Source organism: Xenopus laevis, chromosome 1L, assembly GCF_017654675.1.
Source record: "Xenopus laevis strain J_2021 chromosome 1L, Xenopus_laevis_v10.1, whole genome shotgun sequence".
Lineage (NCBI taxonomy): Eukaryota > Metazoa > Chordata > Amphibia > Anura > Pipidae > Xenopus > Xenopus laevis.
The window spans coordinates 129611016-129632232 of record NC_054371.1 but is presented as its reverse complement, the minus strand read 5'-3'; the positions used below and the strand labels follow the sequence as shown (position 1 = coordinate 129632232).

General features: G+C 38.4%; 2 protein-coding genes across 6 annotated transcripts in view; one reads left to right on the top strand and one right to left on the bottom strand.

The window, feature by feature from the left end:
* Nucleotides 1-7144, bottom strand: part of focad.L (focadhesin L homeolog) — a 136416-nt gene extending 129272 nt beyond the window's left edge. The window contains exon 1 of the mRNA XM_041563655.1: nucleotides 7027-7144. The gene's annotated coding sequence lies outside the window, so the exon portion shown is untranslated. The remainder of the gene's footprint in view (nucleotides 1-7026) is intronic.
* The window catches only part of mllt3.L (myeloid/lymphoid or mixed-lineage leukemia; translocated to, 3 L homeolog), a 133165-nt gene continuing 115098 nt past the window's right edge, over nucleotides 3151-21217 (top strand). Inside the window, exon 1 of one of the 5 annotated variants that reach the window (XM_041563693.1) lies at nucleotides 3151-3220. Coding sequence is in view for 4 of the 5 variants with exons in the window: in XM_041563676.1 (XP_041419610.1) it covers nucleotides 15420-15422 (3 nt within the window). In the remaining variant the exon portion in view is untranslated. Of the gene's footprint in view, nucleotides 3221-14017; nucleotides 15423-21217 lie in introns of those variants that run through there. The other 4 variants (XM_041563676.1, XM_041563670.1, XM_018257491.2 and 1 more) reach the window with 4 other exon arrangements.

Here is a 21217-nt window from a genome sequence, read left to right as displayed (position 1 = left end):
ATTCAGTCACTGATAACGATCCAGACTGAATAACATGCTGTAGAGGTTCACAGAACCATATAATTATAGCAAAAAATTTCCCCCTCATAGGAATAAAGAAATTAGTCCTTGTGCCTACGACATAAATCATGCTCTTGATCAGATGAAGAAAGGAGGAAAAGAAAGGAGACATTCAGTTAGGCTAATGTAAGACATAAAGAACTATTCATAACAAGTGAAGTGGACAGATTTGTATTTTCCCTTGACAGACTTGTTTTTTATATTTTTCCTGATATACAGATATTTTAAACTTAGTTTAATGATCGCTATAGAAACAGCAGAACAGAAAAATAAACAGCAGATGATGCATTGGGTTGCTTTTAAAAATCTTTAATATAAGAAAATACTATAGAGAAAAAATTCAACTAGAAATACAAACTAAGAAATAAACTAAATAAAATAAGGAAGGAATTAATGTTCTTTCAATACATGCAGCTTAAATCCACTTAAATTTTAGAGCTCTCCAAAGCAGTATATTTTCTGACATGTAGGCAAACATCCTGTCACTATAAGATGGTACTACACAACTGTAATATCTCATATGAAGCACTAGATCATACACTCTGGATTCTGCATCAATAACTTCAACTCCCCAAGGGGTTCTAGAGAAATATGGGACTTCTATAACTATTTGAGGAAGACTTGCAAGAGTACTAACTACATGCGGTCTGGTCTAGATATAGAATTTAGTCAGGCCAGGCAGAAAACAAAAAGCATACATGCAGTTCAGACCAAGGCCAATATTACAAATGTTGGAATAGTCAAGTTATCAAGCAAGGGGAAAAAGCAAATTAGTAAAGGCACCATTAATACTCTAAACCAGTGCTAAACTCTCTATTAATACTCTAAACCAGTGCTGTCCAACTGGCAGACCATGCCCCCCCTTGTGTGGCCCCCCACATGCAAGTCTTCCTGCTGTGGCAGTAAACGCCTACATTGTTTACACCTTTAATCCCCCCTGCATTTTTCACACCTATGACACATCGATTGTTCACACCCCTAAATCCGTGTGCTGTTCACACTAAGGATGCACCGAATCCACTATTTTGGATTCGGCCGAACCCCCAAATCCTTTGCGAAAGATTCGGCCAAATACTGAACCGAATCTGAATCCTAATTTGTATATGCAAATTAGGGGTGGGAAGGGGAAAACATTTTTTACTTCCTTATTTTGTGGCAAATAGTCAAGCGATTTCCCTCCCGTCCCTAATTTGCATATGCTGATTAGTATTTGGTAAGGCTGGGCAGAAGGATTCGCCGAATCCAAATCCTGCTGAAATGTCTTTATTTAGCAGACATTTCTGGAAAAAAAAAGATACACAAATGATCATTTGAGCATGATTTCTTGTAATGGTTATACCCAGTGCTCCTTAAAGGGGAGCTATTGCGAAAAAGAAAATTTAATATAAGCTTCAGCATACTGAAATAAGAAACGTTCTATATATACAGGTAATCAATTAAATATACTGCATTGCTTCTTAAATAATCAAGTTTATGTTCACTATCCCTCTCTCGGCATCTGTTTCTCTTCATTCTCTTTTCATGCAGCAGTTGAGTATCAGATAATCATTAACAGTTAGATCCAATGTATCTTAAAGGGGGGCTTCTTTTGCCTAGAAGATGTATTAGAGCTCACTCTATTAAACTCATTAGACATCATGGGGCAGATTCCCTAAAGGGCGAAGTCAGTAAAGCTAGTGTAAATTCACCAGTGTGGCGTAATTTCGAAATTTTTGCAGATTTCCTAACGGGCGCAGGCGTCACTTTGCTAGTAAAGGAGATAGACGCAAACACTGATTCACACTCTAACGCCAGGCGAATTTTCTCTCTGGTGAACGGACATAACTCCACAAATTCACTAAGATGCGGATTTTACTGAACTTTACCTCATTCGCCAGACTTGTCTTCGCCAGCATAGACCAGGCAAAGTGCAATGGAGTGCATAGGACTTCCTAAATTTTTCATGCAAAATCAGTCACAAAAAACGCTGGCGTCTTTTCCTTTTTTCGCAGTGATAGCCTGCAAAGGTCCGTAACATTTTTTTTGGGTAACCGGGTTCCCCCCTACATTTTCTAACATATGGAACATAAACTATACACTGGGCTCATGTGTAGGGCATTATAACAACTCTATTTTATTTATTAACGTTCCCTGGACTTGTGTAATGTAATGTATTTGCTGCAACATATACCTCCATGTAACTTTCATTACTATCATTTCCCGACATATGCAAATTAGGCAACGCTAGTGCATCTTCAACCTATTCACCCAAAGTTAAAAACTTATTTTAAATACATTTTGATTGATCTTTTTTTAATTCGATTTTTGAGTTGATGGGAGTTTAAAAAAATTCCCATCACCTCGAAATTTGACCGATGATAAATCTGCCCCTTAATTGATTGTATTTATAAAGTTTCTGCTTTTAGTATGATGAAGCTTATATTACATTTTTCATTTTTGCTATAGTTCCCCTTTAAAATCCATGCATTTAAAGGGAACATGAGCCATTCATAAAATTGCCATCAGCACTCCCCAGGTTTCCAACGTAAAGAACCTAGACCTAATTACAGATGCAAAAGGATTTAGCAGTGAGAATACTACATACCAATTTCTTCATTTGCATGTACAAAATAACAAACAGCTTTGTATGCAGAGAGAAGGCAGGATTGTGATTAATGAATCTTCATGCATTAAGATGTTGGCTATGGAGAATGGAGAAGAGCTGCTAGACTACAAACTTGATGTTCTAATACAAGTGTATATGTTGGAATAAGCCTGGGGGGTGAAGTCCATAAGCACTATTATAAAGGTTTATATGCCCCTTAGTTACTTAAGTTCCCTTACACCCAACTTTCTACTTATTCATTTAAAAAAGTATATTTAAACTTCAATGTATGGTGGAATCAACTGTTTACACACCCTTCAGTTTATCTGAAAGAAACAGTAGGGTGTTTCCAGTTTCAGATATCTGCTACTTCAGTTGCAACCTAAAGGGTTAATCAGGCATCAGAAGGAAAAGGCATCATGTATCTTCGACCCATCCCTCTGCCGACATGAGGCGATGCACCCATAATGAGGTGATGTCTGTGACATTTATGCCATTTGTACGTGCAACTTTGGAAAAGAATCAGCTACTGAAACTTTTGAGACACAACACAGAATCACAAGAACTACATCAAATGTGAGTTATTTTTTCATGTTATTGGGTGTGCTTCTAGAGTCATGTGAGCACCTTTTGGTAGCAGTATAAGTGGTGTCGACACACATGAGGAAATAAAAATATACATTAATGCCAAAAGAGGTCTATTGATTAGAAGGGTTAACTTATTAAAAAATATTTTAAATATATTTTTACTGGGTTTAAGATATGCATTGATATCGTTGTATAGCAAGGACTAAGGAACTAAATATATGTGTATTTCTACTTCTGTAACGAGTTATATGGCTCTAAATTATTTTATATTTTCTAAAATATGAAAAAATATAGAAGTCCAGCATACATGGTAGTGGGAGCACTTACCTATCTCAGGCTAGCTCCGACATGCATCACATCCACTGCGATCCCAACAGTACAACATAGCAAAAAAATACAATCAAAAAACGGAGCACCGGGGAAGCCAAAAATCATCAATTAAAAGTGAAATTTATTGCATTATCTTTAGAAGTTCACATGCCTCAAACATCCTGTAGGCTGCATGCTTAATGTGAAAAAATATAGAGTAATATAATGTAAACATATTTTTTATATTTACAAAAACACAACTGGTTTTGAAAGCTGCATACTCCTGAACACACCAATACAAATGTATTTTATTTGAAAAAGGGCCTGTGATGCCCAAAACATGTTGTGTGGCAATTGCAAAATAATTTAATAATGTAATTTTTTGTTTGTTCAATCTTTTTAATAACCGAATTGTTAATTTGACCACTTTTACTGTTTCTCTATCACAGCTCTCCTAAATAGTTTTATTCATACATCTGTATCAATAAGCAAGATACCCAACATGCAGATACCCATATATGGCTTATTTTACAGGCCCTGAACACAAAATAAACTGCCTGTATTTTTGCATTTTTATAGGACAAAAATGCCCCTAATTGTAAGGTAGCCTCACAAAACATTTTCTATCATTATTTTTTATTTTCTGAATAATTCAATATGTGTAAATATACAAAATAAAATCACAAAAATGTATCTTTATGCTTTACAAATGTGGAAATTATGCTGCCTGTAACAAGCAGATGTCTTCTGCCATTGTTATGGCACATGCTCAAATGTGCTATATGACTGATAAAATGTACAGGGAAATGGGATTTTTCAACCTGCAAAGAAACACTATACCACCCATAATATTAATTGAATCTGACCATTATTGTAAATTTGTATCCTCTTACATTATTACTATCAATGTATATCCATTTACAATTATATAGAACCTTGCTGTTGCTTTTGTTCTCCCACTTATAAATTTGCAAAATTTGCAAAAATGTATGCCTCCATATTATTAATTCTAGAATCTCTCCCTATGTCAATTTGCAGTAAGAACAATATCACTAATTATGGGACCCCTACTACTAAGTTAGAAAGGTCCTCCTCCCAGGGGGGCCCAGTTATTATTAGGTCATCTGGGGCCCCCAGGTTGGTTGTCCCTGCTGTCAAGTAAAGTTAGACCCCAATGGGAAAAATGGTCCTTATACTGTTCTGCCCCAGCCACTACCCAATTATGCCAAATATCTGTACACGATTCACCTAAACCCTGTTCTGGTCAGAAGCAAATTAAGGACAAGGCTACATTTTCATAATGCTTTAATGTATGAGATATATATTTTTATGAAACATGTATTAGCATTTATTAGTTTTGTAAATAACTTTAATCTATAACTATAATAATTTTTGAGCCAAATCAATATTGTCAGAGTCTAGTATGTATTCTAATGGGGTCATTTTTATGATTCATTACCGCAAATAAAGTCCATGTTTGTGTCCTTTTTGACGGATTACAGACCAACGACTTGTGAGCAGCTCTAAACATTGGCAAAAACTCCATTATTATTTTTTATTTACATTACCCCTTTACGGTTTCATAAAGGTTCATTTACAACCACAAGTTGCAAGTGCAAAGTACAAGTTTGAATGGAAGTAACTATGTTTTATATTCACATAAATGTAGGGTTATTTCCCCAGTGTAATTGTAGCCACAAGAAGGGGGAAATATGCTTGAGACATTTGCGTCCGGTAAGCAAAATAATTGCGCTTGCACTTTTTTGTAAGTTGAATGCAAGTGTGCTTACTAAGTACAACAATGCATACATTTCAAGGAGCAGCTTTGGATGCACGTACCTTTAATGAATGACATTAATGTTGTGTCAATTTTTGTGGGACCCATAAGAATGCTCAAGCTAGACTCTAATGTATTGATTTTAATCACAAAGTTTATTATTATTATTATCAACTATATATATTAAACTATTATTTATATGAACACCAACACATGTTGCTGGGTTGTATAGTATCAGTAGACTTTATGCAATAATGCCTATTAATAAGAATGCAAAGGGAAGTCATTTAAGTTAACCTATAAAGAACACTTAGGGGCAGATTTATTAAGGGTCGAATTGAAAATTCAAATTCGAAAATTCAAAAAAAAATTATTGTCAAAACTGTCAAATTCGAATTGTGAATAATCCAAACTCGATTCAAATTTTAATTTTAATTTCAAGATTTATCAAACCTTGGCCCTTTAAACATATGAATTTGACTATTCGCTACCTAAAACCTAAAATCTGCCAAGTTCATGTATAAGTCAATGGGAGAGGTCCAGGGACCAATTTGAACAGGTTACTAGCCTTCCTGACATTCGAGTTTTTTTCGGATAAAAAACTCGATACGAGTTTAGTCAAATTTGATTAGTTTTCGGGGCAGTAATATTAGTTCAAATTTTAGATATTTGATTTTTTTTATTAAATACCCCCCCAATCGAATTTCAGGTATATTGAAATTTATTAGAGTTAAAAATAATTCACGAGTTCGAAATTCGACCTTTGATAAATGTGCCTCCCAATTTCATCTACTTCTTGGCCTCTATCTATATTAGCTTTCCAAGAAAATATACAAATACATATACCTAATGTCCAGTAGGACCACTGGGTGGCACAATCTATATTTAAAACTTTTTATTCTTTGCCAGGTCAATTAAGGACATCTGTAAAAGGCTTAATGCACCCTCTAGTGGCAGCTAAATGCTTGGATTATAGCCAAGGGTTGCAATTATTTTTTCCTCACCAAAAGTGAGATCTTTTGGTGACCCTATCAGCATTGTATAAAGTTAATAATGTAACTTATTTCCCTTGTAATTATGTAATAATAGTTATGCTACATTGATTTTGCAGGGAAAATTTATGGACTATAATAGAAAATAACATGAAATGTTTAATAAATGGATTTTATTAATACCTTGATTAACAGTTCCCACAGATCAACAGTCTACAAGACAAATGTCAAAGCATGCAATGTGTATACCTTGCCTTCCATAGAACAATGCATGGAGTTGCATGGAGTTGCACAACTGTCAAGCTAAAAAATTATTTACGACTGTATGAAAACTGATAAACTGAAAGCACAGGGCAGATAATTGTGAAAAAATAATTGAAAAATTATTGAGAAAATATACTCAAGGTCATAACTTTTCAGGAACACCCAAATTCCTCCTTCTATGGGAGGGTTTTCTAACAGCAGCTTTTAATCAAGCTAAAAATATTTTCAGTTAACTGAAAAACAGCTTCCAGTATCTGGAAGCTTTTGGTCATAACAAGGATCCATTTAATTGTATGCCACAGTAAATCTTGAAAAAAAGTCAAGCTGAGAGTAAAACGTAGGTGTCAAACAACAAAGATAATTTATATACTATGACCATAGCAGCTTCCAAATTCAGCAAAATGTATGATTAAAAAGATATGTACACAACTATGAAATGTTTGATGCCATACCTGATATTCTAGAGGTGGTGGAGCAATAGCTAGAACTGCTTCCTTGCAATGCTATGGTTCAAGGATTAATTCCAGCCAGGGCATTATCTTCAAGGAAAATGTATGCTCTTCCTGTGTCTGTATGGGTTTCCTGTGGATGAATGCATGACATTTAAATCTATAACCATAAGTAGCATTTTAAAAGAGGCTAAATATATAGTTATTACAGGTGTCATTTCATATCGGCAGACAGTTGCTAGGCAGGCAACTGACTGCTATTACTTTACGTGACCTGAGCCCACATAGAGTGTAATTCGTGTCTCAGATGACCATAATAAGCACAAGCATAAGTCCTAAATGTCTGCATTCGCTTGTCACTTGTGACAGTTTCCTATAATGTAACACCACCCCCTGCTACTGGTTAGCTACTTGGGGGACATTTTTACTAAAGTGCAAATTTCCTCCTTGTCTAATTCCACCAGTCTGCATCAATAAGTCAGGCAAATTTGCACAACAACATCATGTATTCACTTCAAATCTTAATTATGCAATTTCAAGGGTAATTTGATAACATTTTTCTGGCATAAATACTATTTGTAATTATACCAATGTACATCCCCCAAATCAGTTTCATTAATACCATAAAGCAATGACATAGATAATGAGATTCTTGCTATATCTTTACAATAATAATTTAAAGTTGGTATACCTTTTATTGGCTAACTGAATAAGTAACAATTGCAAGCTTTCGGAGCACACAGGCCCCTTCGTCAGGCCAACACAATGTATCACCAAACTTTACATTTTCTGCTAACATGGTACAACATCTTAAAACAATAATAATTTTCCAGCCTGGATATGACAAAACTATTTTTGCCGTAAAACCACATTGGCGCTCTTGATACATTGGCATATTTTCGAAGTTTCTCAGTGGCATAATTATAACATCTAAAATAAATATACTAAATATATTAAAGGGATACTGTCATCGGAAAACATGTTTTTTTCAAAACGCATCAGTTAATAGTACTACTCCAGCAGAATTCTGCACTGAAATCCATTTCTCAAAAGAGCAAACAGATTTTTATTCAATTTTTGAATTTTTTTATATTCAATTTTAAAATCTGACATGGGGCTAGACATTTTGTCAATTTCCCAGCTGCCCCCAGTCATGTGACTTGTGCCTGCACTTTAGGAGAGAAATGCTTTCTGGCAGGCTGCTGTTTTTCCTTCTCAATGTAACTGAATGTGTCTCAGTGGGACATGGGTTTTAACTATTGAGTGTTGTTCTTAGATCTACCAGGCAGCTGTTATCCTGTGTTAGTGAGCTGTTATCTGGTTACCTTCCCATTGTTCTTTTGTTTGGCTGCTGGGGGGGGAAAGGGAGGGGGTGATATCACTCTAACTTGCAGTACAGCAGTAAAGAGTGATTGAAGTTCAGAGCACAAGTCACATGACTTGGGACAGCTGGGAAATTGACAATATGTCTAGCCCCATGTCAGATTTCAAAATTGAATATAAAAAAAACTGTTTGCTCTTTTGAAAAATGGATTTCAGTGCAGAATTCTGTTGGAGCAGCACTATAAACTGATTCATTTTGAAAAAAAAAATTTTTCCCATGACAGTATCCCTTTAATGTTCGCCAGTGTGAACTTAATAAGCCTAAAACATTTCTTTTTGCCTAAAGTTTGTCCAATTTGATAGTAAATATACCCCAATGCTAACCCAACATCTTTCATGGCCTAGAATATAGAATACTTCTTCAGATTTCTGGAATAAAGGTGAATATCACCGAGGCTGAATCTTTCTCCATTAATAACTCTTGCCAACAAATCAATTCTCAAACCAATATTCTATAACACATTTCACAGATTGCTTGGCTTATTAATTTACTGTAATTAGCCATAGCTTCAATAAATATTAATTCATTATAATTAGACATGGCTTCAGTGGATAAAAGCAGGTTATGTGCTTACTATTTGTGTTTGATGCCTTGTCCATTCGCATTGAATGGGCAAGCTAGTCTGTAGTTTGACATCCTAAAATCTATCTAGTGGAAAAATATTCTTTATTTAACCTTTAAATATTACTATAAAGAGTGCCTTGGAGTCCTAAATATAATTGAATACTATAAAGCATTTCAAGCTATTTGGTTAATCCAGTAGCATGATCCTTAAAAACCATTTGATGGGTGGACTTTTGAAATTCTTCCGTTTTACCACTAAAACACCTTTGTATACAGTATTTATAAGCATCCACAAAATAAATTTAAAAACTTCAACAATTTAGCTTTCAGGTCTGGCCAACCCTCGATGAAATGAAGAGCCATGAATGATCCTTTTTGCATTTTGTGGAACTGAACAGCATAAACACTGCTTACATTAAGGGGCGCATTTACTAAAACTCAAATTAATCTCATTTTATGAAAACAAATCCGACCAAACTCCCTTCTACGATTTTAACTCATTTATCGAAAATTTTACTTTTAAAAAAATGGAGCGACAAAATCGAGGTTTAATTCGTATTGTGCAATTGACACTCTGAAAGTCGTTTTTTTTTTTAATTTTCGAGATATTGTTTTTTCAGTTTATTAGCAGTTTTGGGCTATGATGAATCTTGAAAAAATTTGAGTTTTCAAACTAAAAACCTCAATCAGAAAAAGCTGAGGTTTACAAAATGGGCCCCAAAGTATTTATTTTAGAAAAATAGCGTATTTTTGGAGGACCATCCTCAGGAAGTTTACATTGATAAAAAAAGATAAGGCTAATGGCACATCAGGCATTTTTTTTCACAGGCTCCTGTTACGCTAGTATAACACTGGAAAGTGTGACAGGGTAAAAATAAATTCATTATGAAGAGTTATGAAGAGAAAGATATAAATTAAGAGTAGGGAGCTGAAGAGAGCAACTACACACAGCATTTTCACTATCAGTCAACACTTACCATCATTATACCGGATACTTTAAACAAACTGTATCAGTGTACATCTAACCCACAAAAGAAAACATGATGACTTGAGCTGCGTCATAGACCTGCATTCAGGCATGACAATTTTTCATTTTTTCAGTTCCTTCTTTCTCAAAATGTCATATTTTCTTGATATGAGTGGAGTTCTCTGTTTTTCTTTCACCTACGCAAATCACAATCTGCCCACTCACACAGATAGTCGGGCTTCCCCACTAGATAAACCTGACTCACTTCTGCCATTGCTATACTTCATCTGTAACATTCTTACATTCATATAGTTTTCAAATCACATCATAAAACATTCTAAAAACCTAAAAATTTCCACCAGTGACTATCATTTTTCTTATAGGAACAGGTTTTCTTTGATATACTAAAAAATTCGTCTGAGATTTTTGGGAAATTTTTCATTAACAATGTTGAAGCCAGGCCAGTCTGTGTAGTGTACGAGGGGGGTGGGTTGGGGCATAGCTTGTTGCATGCTCGTGATCTGTATTATGAAGCAGCAGGGTGGCAGAAGAATTGCGGTGGTGGCCAACGTAGTGGCTCAAGTCTTCAGTGGGTACAGAGTATGCCATCCTGGCATTGACTGCAACTGAAATTCAGATTCTTTGCTACCTGTTGTTGGCTGCTTTTATAGATGGACTTTTTTTCCACAGGTAACAAAAGGACAGTATGACCAGTAGCGTTGATTTATGCTACATGTAAAATATTGATGTTTCCAAATGGAACTGTTTATAAATATATTCACTGCTGAACTGGAAGAGCCATGTTTTTTAATAAGCTGGAAGAATTCTATATTGCTTATATTGAGAAGGTGATACAGTAATGGGACCTGTTATCCAGAATGCTTGGGACCTGGGGGTTCAAGATAAGGGTGCTTCCCATATTTTGGATCTCCATTCCTCAAGTCTACTTAATTTAAATTTTAAACCAATAGGATTGCTCGGCTTTTTGTCCATGTTTTTGTCTCATAGAGTATTTGACCCTCACTGTACACGTACAGAAAACAGTAGCAGTCAAAATACCTTTACCTGTAAAACAAAACAAAGAATGGGAAACTCACTACTTATAGTAGACACAAGTGGTCACAGCCAAACTCTACTCACAAATGCCAAAGTAAATGTTTACAACTGTAGTTCTTCTGTGTGTGCCAGTGTCTGCTTTAGGAGGAACATTCGTTTTCCTTGTTGTGGGAAAGAATTGAAATCTGATGGCAGAGATAAAAAGGGAGGTTATAGGAAGGGGAGCTAGGACAAATACAATTGGTGCTGGTAAAGAAATTAGGTAAACGAGGGGCACTCTGGGCTAAAAATAATCATTCATTTTAAAATGGCCCCTTTATTGGAGCTCTCCTTAGATCCTCTCTGGTCCCTATCCCTGTTTGGAATGAAGGATGGGCACCACCTAACAGTCCCTGCCAGAGGCTTGGTAGGAGGCAAATCAAAGCAGTCACACAAGCAAAGATAATCTTAAATTCCCTATCAAGTACACCTATCTGCAGATTAGTTTCTATCATACACAGGCTCAGACTGGGCTGGCGGGACACCGTAAAAAAAAACCTGGCAGGCCCCCACTCTTGTGGGTCCCACCAGCCCAGATCCGCACCCGGTGCAGAAGGTACCAAAGAGCACAGATGGCACGCACACACATGGTGCAGGGGTTGGAGGGGGGCATCTGGCCCCCCAGTCTAACCCTGATCATACAGTGCAGTGTGCTAAGTACTCCTGGCACCCCTGTACAGCCTGTGAAAGAAAGGCCTGTACAGCCCAGCAAAGAAAGCAACAGTAAATGGAACAGCTATAGGTATTTTTAATAAATCAGTCCAAAACGCTTCTTTTTGGCACTTTCCTTCTACATTTAAAAGTGTATAATCCGCTGTCACATTCTTATTTGTTTTACACATTATGTCTGCTTTAATGAACTGCATCAATATGTGCTCTCCATTGACAATGCCTTGCTACATGATCCTAAACTAAAGCTATAGTCCCATCAGAGTACAACATTGGAATTATTGCCCTTTACTCTGCATAGGACAGAAGTTTTTATGAATACGCAGGTTATTTCCTTTTCAAAATGAAGCTTTTGCCTATGAATAGGGTTGCCACATTTGCTGATTGCAAACCCAAATATGGGGGGCGGGGTAGATAACATCGGGGGTGGGGCAGTGATGTAGGAACAGGCATGATGATCAGAGGTGAGCACAATGATGTTGGTGGAGTTATGACACCAGGGCAAGGTTATTGCATCTCTTAGGTGCAACTGGCTGGATTTCTATCTAGTATTCTCAATGTTTTACTGTAAATTGTTGATGCCCAATTCAAAACCACATAGGTGGCAACCCTATCTCTAGCTTTATTCTGCTTAATGATTAAGCCCAATTACAGGTAAGAGTTTTATTATACAGAAATCAGTTATCCAGAAAGCTCTGAAATACAGCAATACTAATTTAGAAAAAAAAAATTCTTATTTTTGATTGATTTGCTTTCAGGCCCAGATTTGTGGCGAGGCCACAAGGGCCTGGGCCTAGGGCTGCAGAATATTTGGGGCGGCCAGCCTCTTCCCGGCATGCACACTCGCACCGGAGTGAGGTATGCAGGTGGGCGCTAGGACAGAAAATTAACTGTATTTGATAGTAACTAAGCCATGTTGAGGTGAGTATCTTAGTATTTAAATGCTTTTCAGGTATTGGCCAGATTATTGTTCAGGCTTCATAAGGCTGAAAACAGAACAGAAAGTTCAGACCCGAACAGGCCTTACAAAAACTGGACAGGTGGCAACCCTACCTGTGAAGCCACGATCCTGCCTATGAAGCCATGCCTCAGCATTATGGATCATGCCCACCAGTAGCTTCTGCTCCAAATTCTATTTCCCAAGTTCTTTTCTTGGGTAGACATTTGCATAGATAATAGTTTTGGGGGCCCATTTATCATGATGTATAACATAATGGCAACTAAATACAACACTTGTTAGTGTTAAAAAGGGTGGGATTATCAAGCAATGTATTGATTTTCAGTGATTGCATATATATGTGTAAAAACTGAGCTCCTCCCAAGTAGGGATGCATCAAATCCACTTTTCTGGATTCGGACGAACCCCCGAATCCTTTGCATACGATTCCACAGAACCCCCGAATCCTTTGCAAAAGATTCGGCCGAATACCGAATCGAATACTAATTTGCATATGCAAATTAGGAGTGGTAAGGGGAAAAAAAATTTTACTTCCTTGTTTTGTGACAAAAAGTCACGTGATTTCCCTCGTCGCCTCTAATTTGCATATTCAAATCAGGATTCGGATTCAGTTCGGCTAGGCAGAAGGATTCGGCCGAATCTGAATCCTGCTGAAAAAGGCCGAATCCAGAACCGAATCCTGGATTCGGTGCATCCCTACTCCCAAGGAGTCCAGTAAAAATGTTTCCATCCTACACGATAGACCAGAAGACTATATTGGTCACCTAGTCTAACACCATACACACCGAATTTCGTACGATAATATCTGTGCATGTATGGCCGCCTTAAGCTGGCCATAGACGGAAAGATCCGATTGTACGAATCCTCTATTCGTACGATTTTTGGATTGTGTGGAGTGTCCAGGGCCGGATTTACATAGTGGGCACCCCTAGGCCCACTGCCATTTGTCGCCCCTATCCCCTCCCCTTTTTTTGTGCAAATTTTCATCACCTGGACCAGTGTGGGTGTGGTTGGGCAGCATGCCGCCTCCCTAAAATCCTGCCGCCTTAGGCCTGGGCCTAGGTGGCCTTTCCACAAATCCGGGCCTGGGAGTGTCCCGACATCTGTTGTGCCATGCCGATCGGTGGTTCAGTCGATCAGACAGGTTAGAAAATTTCTGTCGGCTGCCGATAATATCTCTGCATGTATTGCTGATCAGACGATCTTCAGTGGGAGACTGTCACCAGCTTTTGTCAGACATAACTTTCGTCCGATTGCTGTAGGGGCAGAACGTCGGCTGATCTATTCTTTTACTACTTTATTTGATCTGAAAGGTTAGTGGCAGGTCTGGAGATGGGGGAAGTCCGATCGTTCGCTGATCTTTGCATTTACGGCCAGCTTTAAGCTTAAATTTTTCTCATTGAAAAATGTTCTTTTCTTTCTTGCCTATGATTCTTTCCTGAGGTGCATGTCCTTTGTTCTGTTTTTTTCCTTCATTCTCACTCACCAACCTCACACCCTAATAATCCTATGTATATCTTCCCCTTCAGCCCTTGTACCTGTGTTCTTTAGCTTTTATTTTCTCATCCTATGCAACTTTTATTGACGCCCACTTCCTGCCTCCTTTCCTTTTCTGTAGTCTTCACCTTTCCCTTCACTGCATTCCATCTCCTAGTCTCCCCGCAGCACGTTCCTAATCCAGTTATCCCTTCCAGCCTGTCTCCCCTCCCTTTCTTCCTTCTCCCCGCCTCTCAGTTCTCTTCTCTCCCTTTCTCCCCCTCCTTCTTTCACGTAGCACCGGGTTATGGCTGTGTCGGTGTGCAGGCTCAGTGCGCATGCGCCCCACTGCTTGCAGTTTCATGTGAAACAAGGGGAGAGTGCAGACACATAGGGGAAGAAGAGAACTAGCGAGCGAGTGAGCAAAGAGAAATGCCTATTGCTGCCATCTCACTGCCCCCTACCTCCTCTTGATCCTCCCTCTGTCTGTGTCGGTGCAACACACAAGGAGGAGGAATAAGAGGCTGCCCCATGATCCCGTAGGCATGGTCAGCTCGGCGAGTAGAGGGGGTGGAACAAACCCTTCTCTCCAGCGCACACAGTGAGTAGCTCTGTCTGTACGCACCGGCTCAGCCCCAGCACTGCCATCTATGTGCTACTAGACACAGACCTGGCTGTGCGTCCTGCTACGTTTCTGCGACTCGGGACGGGTTCTTCTTACGCTGCGCACTTTCTGCTGCTTCTACTGCTGCTGCTGGGGAAAGGAAGCGCAGTGCGGTGCCATGGGAAACTAGATGGGCAGCAGTTGGCGCAACGGGAACTGGATCGAGGGGGTCTCAGGAGTCAAACAACGGACTGGCCTTTCTGGAGCAGAACCCTTTGTGGTGCGGCTTTGACATGGTGTGAGAATTAGGAGTGAGAACTGGGGACACCGTCGTGGCTGGTGCTGGGTGGGTGGGGGGCACAGCATGGATTTGGATTACGCGACACCGAGCAAATAAGTGGATCTGCAGCGCATCACCTGGATTTGGCTTGCGCCCAACTGAACGCTATTTTCCACATTTGCCGTGTGGCATTCAGCAGAGGAGCAAAGGCGACGGGGGGCTTTTGGGGAGGCTGTCGGTGTGCTCCAGTGGATTTGCAATTAAGCACCTGCGGCAGGGTGGATCGAGCTCTGGATCATTAAGGAATAAAAAGCAGGGAAAAGTGGATTCGGCGAAGAAGCTCCTGAATTCCCCAGGCGGCAGCTGCACTTGGCAGTAGCTACAGAAGGCGCCGCTAGCATGGTGTGTTCCATTTCTGTCTCTCCTATCAATGTTACATCTCCCCTTCCCGTGTGCACCTACCTGCTCTGTCTGATCACATACACACAATACCATCATCATCCCTTGCTTGGCCCTCTCGTCTCCCATTGTATTCCCATTCCCACAGAGGACAGGGTAGTTAGAGTGCTTAGGAATGTGTGCTGGAACTCACATCACCAAAAGGGTGCCCACTCTGAAGCCTGTCACCAGTTCTCATAAAGGCAATGCAAACCCAAAAACAACAACTTTCCAATATACAGTCATTAAAAAATATCAGCGGTTTTTAGTCATTTGTCAGCTAACTACAACCACATCCTTTGCTCCCTTTCCAACCTTCACCTTCGGTATTCTGACTTGAAAACCATTCAGCATTTTTATCGAATGAACGTCGGAAAGTACATTTTCATATTTGGGTTTACATTGCCTTTTTTTAATGACCCCAGGCAATGGTAGAAGCTATAATTGAACAACATTTGAAGGGCTGCAGACAGTCCTATAGGTTACCGTTAAAGTAAAAGGTGACAGATTATCTCCTTAGGTTTAGGTGCACCTCCAGGGGAGAAGGTGAGCACCCTGGTGTTCTGTTTGTTTTGATTTTAAAGATCATGTTTGCAATATTTTTAAGGAAAGAATTGTGTTGAGGGGTGGAATGTAGAAAGCTGCTTTCTATAAAGGTATCCCTCCAGTAACATGGTTCTGATGATTTTGCTGCAATGTTTTTTTGGGTATGTACTTGATCACCCTTAGGAAACTCAACCTGTACCTTTTTTTAAAAAAAAAACAAAACGGGCTAATCAATGCACTATAAGAATCCACAGCAATTTGTTCTTGGTTTGAACCTGGTTTACATTAGAGCTGCAGTGGTTTTATGCTGCCGACTGGCTGCACAGTTTGTTTCATTCATCAACTGTACATCAACCCGAGTACAATTAGATCCAAGCATAAAAGTAAGATTACCGAACGTTCACTTTTAATGCATGAATATTATGCTGGCAGGGCAAAACATATATTTTATGGTGCGAAAGTTAGAATCTAATTAAGCCTAAGAGCAATATTGCAGAATCCCCTATAATTTTTAAAGATTAGCACACTGGCCTTCCTTTTTAACCTTTTCCACTTAATAAATTCATGTTCGGCATGTTAAAACTAAAATGTATAATTGAGTTTTTGCAAGCTGTTTGTAATTGGCTATTGTCTTCTGAATTCATATTCCTGCAGGCTTGGAATCATTTTGCCAGAAGCATTCTGTTCATAAATCCATTTGAAATGTGTTGAAACAATTCCTCAGTCCTGGAAATAAAATTACATGGCCATCTAACCAGTAAATCATTTGCATGTATTGTAATATTTTCCCCTTTTGTATTAGGCTAATATCTAGTCTTTGCTTTTGCCAAATTTAAACATAAGACAGATCCGTGTCACAAACTCAACCATGAATCATGCAAATCTAGTAAAATCAAGACTTGCACTTTAGCCCTTTCATTGTTTTAGCCTTTCACCTTCTTAGCTCCTCTTCAGATTTATGGCACACTCAGTCCACAGTTGTATACTTATTCGCACAGCCATGTGATGGTTATCCTCTTTAGACCCACCAAACCCTCATTATTTAAGTATTTCTGTAAATTATTGCACAACATTATTCCCAAAGTAACATTACTGTAAATATTGTTTATATATGTTACAAGAGAGTGTTAAAATTCTCTTGCATGGTGCATCTGTGATCACTTTCACTACATTGTTTCACTGTGCCTGGACTATGTTCAGACAAGAATTGAAAATTCATTTAGTAACATTCCAGAGTCTGATCTTCTGTACCTTTCAGCCATGTACACTGTTTGTCTATTGAGATATTGTTTGCGTTGGCCTTTCTATTGCTTATCAAACACTGTTTAGATTGCATATTAAAGGTGTAACTGATGCCTTCTTTGTTTTGTTAGGTCTTAAGTACAAAGTCCTATATCCTAGAATGTGGTGATAATAGACTAAATCCACAATAGTTTACACCCCAAAGCATCTTTTCAGCCTTAATGAGTATTTGGAATTTACCAAGCTAAATGTATTCACCTCTTTCTAATGGTACATATCAAGTACTATTAAAGAACATGACAGGTTACTACCCACAAGTCTTATTAATATAATGTACCTGCTTCTATCAAAAGCCATGTAAACCAGTGTTACATTTCAAGACTTTCCAGTTGAGATTAAAGGCATAATCATGTTTCCAATATTGTGGCAGAATGTCTGCCATGCAGCATCTTTTATATTGACTTATGAAAGCTTCGAGATGACTTTTCTCAGTGACAAAGCAGCTTGTTCAATGTGGATGCTATGATTATGGTCTCATATTAATGATCAGAGAATGATAAGTAAGCAATCATTAATCGTTTCTGACTGTTTAGGTCTAGAGAACAACAGGGCCTTCCGATGCAAATATTTACTTGCATGGATGGAAATAAAATCCTTCATGTTTTGCATCATTGTGGGCTATGTCTGCAGTTGAGTTGCTTTTAGTTACAGTGTCCCAGTATCAGTGAGGATAAGCTTTTCCATTGTTGCCAGGGATGCACCCAATCCAGAATCTGATTTGGAATTCTGCTTTTTTCATCAGGAATTCAAAGTGCCTGGCTGCATTGAAATCCTTATAATCGTGTAACTTTTCATCACTTGAACTAGGAAATGGTGATTTTTTTTTACGGTTCTTTTTAAAATTTCTTGCCCTAATTTGCATATACAAATGAGGGTACAGATTCAGCCTATTACTGTGACACATCAGCAAATATCATTGTACATGAACATTTGAATTCCATCTGTGGACCAAAAAGGAAGAGAATAAGTGCCACATCTCTGACCTAAAGATGCAGCAAAAGAACATCGAAGAACTGAGTTTCACAACATTACTACCATAGTGTTCCTATATGAAACCAATGTTGCTTGAGGTCCCTTTTAATTGGCGTGGAGAACAAATAAAGTGGAACAAAACACAGGAATTAATTCAAAAATGTTTTGGAAGTGTAGTAATGAGGTTTATATTTAATTCAGAATTGTACCAGTTAAAGGTACATCTTTGCAAACAGTGCTCTTTGATATGTTTATGAGAAGCTAATTTTTGTACAGGTATGGAATCTGTTGTCTGTAAACCCAAACCCAGAAAGCTCCAAAATACACGAAGGTCATCTCCTATAGACTCCATTATAATCAATCAACTCACATTTTTAAGCATTATTTTCGAAATTAAGTAAAGATCCCTTATCGAGAAAACATCAGGTTCCGAGCATTCTGGGTAACAGGTCCCATTCCTGTGTGTTTGAGGAAGTGAGCAAGCATTTATGACATAAAAAGGCAATTGTAAAACAAGGTTGATTACTGTTTCCCAAAACAACTTTTCAGTTCTTAACGTAGTATAATGACTAATGATATTGAATCAAGTATATAATTGCATGTGTTTATAAGTGTATGTGCGCATCTCGGTTTAGTGATATGTTTTAAAATGTGGTTTCAAGGGAACAGTCAACAGGAGTTTTAAGGACTGTGCAGGGAATGTGGCGTGGACAGAGCTAGCTGTAGATCTAACAGTACATTTGACAGATGGAGAAGAGATTTTGCAGACACTGTTTGTTCCCCATCTGGTACTGGAACTGCCTTCATGCTGAGTGTACCTTTTGGCACTTTCTGTTATCAATGATAAATATATTCACTGCACCCGGTAGCTGCTCACTAAGCAAACTAATTTGCAGGTCCATAATAAAGTATGTATTCATATCAGCCAATAACCATGTTTCATGTTAATTGTATCCCTAATTGCTGTTCAGTCTGGGCTTAGTCCACACCAGGTCGATTCGGGGAGATTTAGCGCCCTGGCGACTAATCGCCTCTTCTTTGAGGACTAATCTCCCTGAACCACTTCCTCTTCTCCTGCACGGGCTGTAATGAGAGTCACCTGCGTTATCACACAAGTGTCGCTTTGTTTTCCGAAGTTGCCTCACGAGGAAACTTCGAGCAACTTCGGAAAACGAAGCGAGGTGTCTTATAACAGAGGCAACTCTCATTAGAGCTGGCGCAGGAGAAGAGGAATCGGTTCGGGGAGATTAGTCGCCTCAAAGAAGAGGTGATTAGTAGCCAGGCGGTAATCGCCTGGTGTGGACTAAGCCTTATGCTTTGTGCAGTTTTGTCAATTGTTGAAACCCATGCTGTTTTTCCCAACACAACAGATGAATGACTCTTAACCGCAATGGCACACAATATGTTTTGTGCCTAGACCTAATCTCTTCCAGCACTGGTGGTAAAAATTTGCATCATGCAAGTACCAGAAATTGCTTTCTCCTGCATTTTCAAGTGCTTGTGTGATTCATATATTTTAGTACAGGCCAATGCTAAAGCTTTTTCTGAATTTTTGGTGGAGGAGATTAAGCAAGGGTGACAAAATGTCCCACGTGCAATATTCCCAACCGTACTGCAACACTGGTCTGTTTCTCAGCCTTATGTATATTTGCAGGTCACTCTAATCTGATCTAAGGTTCACTCTAATCTGATCTTGTGTTTGCACTCAGAGACACTGTGTTGGCCTTGGTGCACCCATGCTGACCTAGTGTCTCTAGGTGCAGACACAAGAGAAAGCAGATTTAAGCAGAGGGCAAACAACCCCCTTCATATCATACTATCATCTTTATTGTACTTTTTCCTGTAGTGTTGACAAACTACTGTTAGTTTGGCTTCTCTCTACTAGTTGAACTGTATCTTAGAGTAGTCAGCAACAGCTTGAGAAACTGTAGTACAGGTATGGGATCTGCTTTCCGGAATCCTGTTATACAGAAAGTTCTGAATTAACGAAAGACCATCTCCCATAGACTACACTTTATCCAAATCATCCAAAATTTTAAAAATTATTTTCTTTTTAATAATAATACCTTGTACTTACTAAACTAATATGTAATTTAATCCTTATTGGAAGCAAAACCAGCCCATTGGGTTTATTTAACGTTTACATGATTTTCTAAAAGACTTAAGATATGAAGATCCAAATTATGGAAATATCCATTATCTGGCCTGCACCTTCAAGTTCCAATTCCTTTGATTAGCCCATAAGCCCAGGTCTCAGACTTTTATTCTTACTAAGTGCATTGGATGTTATTTAGAATTTAATTGTTTATGTGCAGAATGATCAGAAATGCTTGAGCCAGATTGGTTGCTATTGGGCAACATCACCAGTAGTGTTTTTCTTCAATGTTTTACACAGCTTGATAAAAAGGCCCCAGCTTTTTCCAACACTCTTTATTGATCAAGGCAATCTTTATTAATTCACTTTGGTTTTGGTGTTGGGTTTTCAATGTTATGACCTCCGTAATTCAGATTGCATATTCTATATTGAAGAGGTGTACAGCACAAACTATATAGGATCTTTTTTTTGTGAGACTTGGATTTCTGTGTGGGAGCAGGGAGTTAAAGGAACAGTAACACCAAAAACTGAAAGTGTTTTAAAGTAATGAAAATATCATGTAGTGTTGCCCTGCATTGTTAAAACTGATCTGTTTGCTTCAGAAACACTACTATAGTTCATATAAACAAGTTGCTGAGTAGCAATGGCGGAAATTGAAAAACGGCTATATGGCACAGGATAACTAATGGATAAAAGATAACACCATTATGTTCTACAGAGCTTATCTGCTATCTGCTGTGTAACTTGAGCCTTTTCTCCTTTGAATGGCTGCCCCCATGGCTACACAGCAGCTTGTTTATATAAACAATAGTAGTGTTTCTGAAGCAAACACAGGAGTTTTACT